Below are 7,187 nucleotides of genomic sequence, written 5' to 3' on the forward strand. Positions count from 1 at the left end.
AACGACTCCCATGGTGAGGGCGGAGACATGAGCATCTTGTCATTATATACTAATCTCTGGTTTCAGCCTCTTGAGAATTGGAAAGGAATGTTTGGCGGGTGCACAGTACTCTGTTAGGATAATGGCTTCCCTTAAAATAAAATGTATGTTTTGCAAAATTACATATTTACTCCTGTCTAAATAAAAGCATTCAAAGTACTTCACCAGAGAGCATGACTTAGCCACAGAGGATCATTAGCCTCTTTAATAAAAAAGAACTGTGGATTGTTTTAAATGACAAGTGTGTAGGCCTATGACTATCTGGGAAGCCCGCAATTTGGGTAGCGGGCGTGTCAATAGGTCTAGCTGATTGAGTTGCGGCTGTCAGTGAAAAGCATCTGAAATATGTGTGAAGATAATGTGTCTGGAGAATAGTTTAAAATGTTGCAACAAGAAGAAGGGGAAGAACAATATATCGATTTTTTGGATCCATGGTCAGGACACTCTCCAGACCACAATCCCATTGAGAACTTGTGGTCAATCCTCAAGAGGCGAGTGGACAAACAAAAACCCACAAATTCTGACAAACTCCAAGCATTGATTATGCAAGAATGGGCTGCCATCAGTCAGGATGTGTCCCAGAAGTTATTTGACAGCATGCCAGGGCGGATTGCAGAGGTCTTGAAAAAGAAGGGTCAACACTGCAAATATTGACTCTTTGCATCAACTTCATGTAATTGTCAATAAAAGCCTTTGACGCTTATGAAATGCTTGTAATTATACTTCAGTATTCCATAGTAACATCTGACAAAAATATCTGAAGACACTGAAGCAGTAAACTTTGTGAAAATGTATATTTGTGTCATTCTCAAAACTTTTGGCCACGACTGTATGTCACCAGTAGGCCAACAAATGTAATGTTAATCCCCCGTCATTTGATTACAATCATTTCTATTAATGCATGTATTCGTTACAGTAATTTACCTGGCCTGCTGCATTCTGATTGTCTTAACTCACCATTTCCACCACTAATAAGCTGACCTTCTCAGTAATTCTTTCTTCACCTCACACGTTGTAAACTAAGTCAGTTTAAAAATATATATGTTTTACATCCATTGCGAATGATACTTCCTCAGTATTTGAAACATCTTTCCAACACTTCATAAAACTTCATAAAAACTGCTGTCTGTCCCAAGCTCACTGGCGCGGGAAATAGGCTACGGCCTGAAATAGGCTTGTTGATACAATGTTACAAGTTCGTAGCCGGACCCAGTTGATGATTTGATACAATGTTACACATCACTAGCAATAACTCAAGTCAAAGGAAGGCGTAGTAGCGAGATGAATGTGATTGAAAGAACCGGCCTTTTCAGCCTGGACATTTTCTATACATTTTATTTGTCGGCTATCCTATGTATTTTATTTTAGTCGACGATGGAAGTTATAAGCCTACTGCTGCATTGGCCTATAGGCTATCTCTGAGTTCTATGCCCTCGTTTCTTTAGCCGCCAATGGACCACAGTGTATCAATGTGTCCATAAGGGCGAGACTGGTGCTCTCGCCTTGTATTTGTATTTATTATGGATCCCCATTATCTGCTGCCAATACTTCTCACAAATACAAGTTGTGATGAAAACTATCTCTCCTCCACTTTGAGCCAGGAGAGATTGACCTGCATATTATTCATGTTAGCTCTCTGTGTATTTCTAAGGGCCCGCCGTGCTGCCCGGTTCTGAGCCAATTGCAATTTTCCTAAGTCTCCTGACCACACGACTGAACAGTAGTCCAGGTGCGACAAAACTAGTCCTGTAGGACCTGCCTTATTGATAGTGTTGTTAAGAAGGCAGAGCAGCGCTTTATTATGGACAGACTTCTCCCCATCTTAGCTACTGTTGTATCAATATGTTTTGACCATGACAGTTTACAATCCAGAGTTACTCCAAGCAGTTTAGTCACCTCAACTTGCTAAATTTCCACATTATTCATTACAAGATTTAGTTGAGGTTTAGGGTTTAGTGAATTATTTGTCCGAAATACAATGCTTTTAGTTTTGGAAACATTTAGGACTAACTTATTCCTTGTCTGAAACTAACTGCAGCTCTTTGTTAAGTGTTGCAGTCATTTCAGTCGCTGTAGTAGCTGACGTGTACAGTGTTGAGTCAGTAGTGTTCCTCAGTATTTGAAAAATCTTTCCAACACAAGCGTGTGCACAAATAGGAGGTCCAGGGAAAAAACATGCCCGCCTATGGATATAAAAGGCCCTTCCAACTGATTTGTTCTGGTGCCAGCCCTGCACACACACAACACACACAAACGCACACGCATACACGCATACACACACAAACAGATGACACTGTGCAATGTCATCATACGCAGTTCACAGACACAACACTATAGGCACGCACAGGTATACAGCACAGTTCTGCCTCAATGAGTTACACATTCAGGAGATTCAGTCAGACTCCTTTTTCTGACGCTTTAGCCAGTACTCATGGACAAGCCATCGCCGCAGTAAACGCCAATCTGCAAACAACCATTACCATTACAAATATGAGTGGGAATGATTACGGGGCAGAATTACCGGGCTGAATTCCTCTGTGCCAACAGCTCAACCACTGCTTCAACCGCTCTGGCTGTTCAAAGTGCTGCCTAAGCATCCGTTCGCATGCAGCTCCTTCAGTATGGTTCAGGGCACTGCAGAGGGAGTGCTGTGTAGGGTGTGTCTAGAGCTGCGTTAAGAGTAACCGGTGCAGGAGTGAGTCACTCCGAGATGTTACCACAGTACGGTTCTGTGCTGCGCAATGCCTCCCAGGTTGTGCGGATCGTTAGCGTCCATAGCACTACTGCTAAAGCAATATCCAATAGTACGGTCACCTTCTGCTGATGGTGGTTGCTTTACAGAGGATTTCCCTGACCCAGAAACAAATTACCGTTGAAATAGATAGCAGTTTGTTTAAGTGATGATCTCCGTACATAAGTGTGTAATCAGAATGATCTTTCTTGTGAATGAACTCACTACTTCCTGTCGAAACAGTATGCAACAATACCCATACTTCCCATGTGTAGCACATCTATGTTTCTTGACCAATCCCCTCCATCCATCCCTCCGTCTCCTAGCCTGCCCTGTGTCCAGTATGGATGTGCTGGTCTATAACCAGATCAACGTCCTGAACGGCACCATGGTGAGGATCCAGTGCATCTTCACCTCCTGCTACAAGATGGACGTCAATAAGTTTGCCATGAACTGGACCTACCAGGAGAACACCAACGAGACTGAGGAGATGGTGAGGGACCAGACCGTGTGTCTGCCCTTGTCTTGTGTCAATGTCAGGCCGATGCACAGTGTCCATTTTAGGACACCCTCAGCCTCAGATTGACTCAAGTAAGGTGAGGACTGACTCAAGGAGGGGTAAGGTGTAAGGCTAAAATGGACACCATACTCCTGACTCTGCCATGATATACAGTAAGATTCATCTTGTTTTTTCTTTTGCATACTCCATCCTCCTTACCTTTCCTGTCAACACTCTCTCCTCTCTCATTCTGCTTTTTTAATGCCATGCTTTCTCCATCTATTTCAATGTGTTTCATTTCACTTTATTTATTTAGCCAGGAAAGTCTACAGATGTAGGATCTTAATTTGACCAGTATTGTCGAAGCAAAATAATCCTGCCGCAACAGGATTTGAACGTTTTGTCCATAATGTTGCTTGATCAGTGGTTAGACTATGAGCTGGACAAAAATATTTTACATAAAAAATTTCGGTGACAGTACCAGTCAAAAGTTCGAACATACCTACTCATTCAAGGGTTTTTCTTTATTTTTACTATTTTCTACATTGTAGAATAATAGTGAATACATCAAAACTATGAAATAACACATCATGTAGTAACCAAAAAAGTGTTAAACAAATTAAAATATATTATATATATATAAAAATATAACATATGTTGAGCACTTGTTAGCTGCTTTTCCTTCACTCTCTGGTCCAACTCATCCCAAACCATCTCAATTGGGGTCAGGTCAGGTGATTGTGGAGGCCAGGTCATCTCATGCAGCCCTCCATCACCCTCCTTCTTAGTCATATAGCCCTTACACAGCCTGGATGTATGTTGGGTAATTGTCCTGTTGAAAAACAAAGGATAGTCCCACTAAGCGCAAACCAGATGGTATGGCGTATCGCTGCAGAATGCTGTGGTAACCATGCTGGTTAAGTGTGCCTTGAATTCTTAATAAATCACAGACAGCGTCACCATTAAAGCACCCCCACACCATCACATCTCCTCCTCCATGCTTCACAGTGGGAATCACACATGCGGAGGTCATCTGTTCACCTACTCTGCGTCTCACAAAGACACAAAGACAAATCTAAAATTTGGACTCATCAGACCAAAGGACAGATTTCCACCGGTCTAATGTTCATTGCTCATGTTTCTTGGCCCAAGCAAGTCTCTACTTCTCATTTGTGTCCTTTAGTAGTGGTTTCTTTGCAGCAATTCGACCATGAAGGCCTGATTCACACAGTCTCCTCTGAACAGTTGATGTTGAGATGTGTCTGTTACTCTGTGAAGCATTTATTTGGGCTGCAATCTGAGGTGCAGTTAACTCTAATGTACGTATCCTCTGGAGCAGAGGTCTTCCTTTCCTGTGGCAGTCCATATGAGAGCCAGTTTCATCACAGCGCTTGATGGTTTTTGTGACTGCACTTGAAGAAACTTTTAAAGTTTCTGGATTGACTCACCTTCATCTCTTAAAGTTGATTAGCTCATACGCATTAAGAAGGAAAGAAATTAAAAAAATTGACTTTTAACAAGGCACACCTGTTAATTGAAATGCATTCCTGGTGACTACCTCATAAAGCTGGTTGAGAGAATGCCAAGCATGTGCAACGCTGTCATCAAGGAAAAAGGTGGCTACTTCGAAGAATCTCAAATGTAATATATATTTCTTGAACACTTTTTTTTGCTTCCGACATGATTCCACATGTGTTATTTCATAGTTTTGATGTCTTCACTATTATTCTACAATGTAGAAAATAGTCACAATAAAGCAAAACCCTAGATTGAATAGGTGTGTCCAAGCTTTTGACACAAAGCTCATCTGCATTTCCTGTAGTGCAGGAAAATTCTCAGCAACAAAAGAGTAATCAAATTAAGGTCCTACATCTGTACTCAGTAACAATTGCCACTGTTTTCCAGGGAGTCCTGGGTTCAATAACAAACGACATGTTTCCTGTCTATCTTTCTACTAATCCCCCTCTTCCTCCTCTCTCTTCCAGTTCATGACCTATAAGAAGGGGATGATGCCCCTGCGGACAGACCAGTTCAGTGACCGGGTGCAGTTTGTGGGTAACCTGGAAAAGAACGACTTGTCCATCACCCTCTCTGATGTCCAGCTGTCGGACGAGGGCGTCTATAACTGCTACGTCCGTAACCCCCCCGACCGCATCCAGGGCCACGGAATCATCAACATGTTTGTCGTCACAGAATGTAAGGGCAGGGGGAAAGGCAGGGAGCAATAAGAGGGACAGGGGGCAAGTTACTTAGCGGTCGCTTCGCGAGCCCGAAAATAGTTGATCTCAGTGATTGATAGTTGGTATTCAGCAGTCATAAAAGTATGCCTTATGTACTTTGAAGATCTACGAACATCGTGATTGCGTCAGACCGCATGGGCAGCGGCTCTATAGAGATGAGGTGGTAACCTGGAATATAATAATAAAGTCACCAAATCAAACAAATATTTTATTAAAGTAAAGTGATGTGAATAAATGATGGTTAATAAGTGAAAAGCAGTAATGGACCGTCACTACCATCATAGGACTTTTATTAACCGTTTTATTCTGTGTTGTTACAGCATTCAACTCACATAAAGCATTGTGTAGTTAATGTTTAAAAAAAAGTTGAAACCGAAAACCGTGATCATTTTTTTATAATAAAACCTAAACCGAACCGACCTCAAAAAGCACTAATCGCTCAGCACTAATCTGTGGTCAACTGGTCCATCCATCCACCCTTTCCAGCCCATCCCTGGCCTTGTGTGCTAGCATGTCATTAATAAATGTACCCTGGCCTTGTGTGCTAGCATGTCATTAATAAATGTACCCTGGCCTTGCCATTCATCCACACATCGATCCATTCACTCACCAATCCATCCCTCCATCCTTCAGTTCCTCATCTGGTTGTGTTTCTGTTCTCCCTTGGTCTCAACCTTCCTTCAGCCCAGGACGTGATGACTCAACACTATACAGCTTTTTACTTATTTACTTCCCGAGTGGCGCAGTGGTCTAAGGCACTGCATTGCAGTGCTAGAACCTGGTTCATTCCCAGGCTGTATCACAACCGGCTGTGATCTGGAGTCCCATAGGGTGGCGCACAGTTGGCCCAGCGTCGTCGGGGTTAGGGGAGGGTTTGGCCGGGGGGGTTAGGCCATCATTGTAAATAAGAATTTGTTCTTAACTGACTTGCCTAGTTAAATAAAAAAATGTAATACAAATATTGATGGGCGTGCCAACCCAGCTCACCTCAGAATCATTGCCTCTCACAAATGCTGGTCATACACGCATGATGACACATGCACACACAAACACACACACATAAAAGGCCATTTCTGCATTGCTGTCCTTTTTTTGTTTCCTCACACTGTGGTTTAATCAGCCCTTTGCCAACTATACACTCTATCTACAGAACTATCTCACCTCCTCTTCCCTCCTCCTCTCCCCCTCCACAGTGCCTCCCCCGCGGGACTCGACAATAGCGGTGGCGATCGGGGCGTCAGTCGGCGGTGCGCTGGCTCTGCTCATCCTGTCCATGGTGGTGGTGAAGTGTATACGGCGTCACAAGAAACAAGAGCTCATCTCTGACGAGCAGAAGATGGAGGAAGAGGGCAAGCTGGATGCAGAGGGGTGCCCCGAGGAGGGAACCAAGTGAGATCCCCTCTTTGTTTTAACTTACCCATCCTCCTCTAAACGTCTATCTCTTCCTCGATACCTCTACAGATGTCTGATCTTAATTTGAGCCAGTTTGCTACAGCTGGAAAGTAATCCTGCAGCAACAGGAAATGTGAATTATTATGTGTGTTATAATTAATGGACATTTTTCTGAGATTTTACACATTTGTAAGGAAAAATCAATTCTGAAATTTCTAAGTAGAAATTGCAAACTTCAGAAACATTTTTAAACCTCAAATAAGTGTAACATGTCCTGCATTGCAGG

General features: G+C 42.8%; 1 protein-coding gene across 1 annotated transcript; it reads left to right on the top strand.

Moving 5' to 3' along the window:
• Positions 1 to 2,749: 2,749 nt before the first annotated feature.
• scn2b (sodium channel, voltage-gated, type II, beta) lies at positions 2,750 to 6,902 on the top strand. The gene is made up of 4 exons (XM_038961866.1): positions 2,750 to 2,843; positions 3,097 to 3,263; positions 5,255 to 5,465; positions 6,703 to 6,902. The coding sequence occupies exons 1-4, from the start codon at positions 2,750 to 2,752 to the stop codon at positions 6,900 to 6,902; spliced, it is 672 nt and encodes a 223-aa protein (XP_038817794.1).
• The last annotated feature ends 285 nt before the right edge of the window (positions 6,903 to 7,187 follow it).

This window comes from Salvelinus namaycush, chromosome 23, assembly GCF_016432855.1.
Source record: "Salvelinus namaycush isolate Seneca chromosome 23, SaNama_1.0, whole genome shotgun sequence".
Taxonomy (NCBI): Eukaryota; Metazoa; Chordata; class Actinopteri; order Salmoniformes; family Salmonidae; genus Salvelinus; species Salvelinus namaycush.

Bases quoted from the DNA above. Each gene is read 5' to 3' on its own strand.
- scn2b (XM_038961866.1), top strand. From the start codon at position 2,750: ATGTTACCACAGTACGGTTCTGTGCTGCGCAATGCCTCCCAGGTTGTG. The intron at 3,264-5,254 runs GTGAGGGACCAG...TCTCTCTTCCAG, and splicing joins CCAACGAGACTGAGGAGATG to TTCATGACCTATAAGAAGGG. The intron at 5,466-6,702 runs GTAAGGGCAGGG...CCCCCTCCACAG, and splicing joins CATGTTTGTCGTCACAGAAT to TGCCTCCCCCGCGGGACTCG.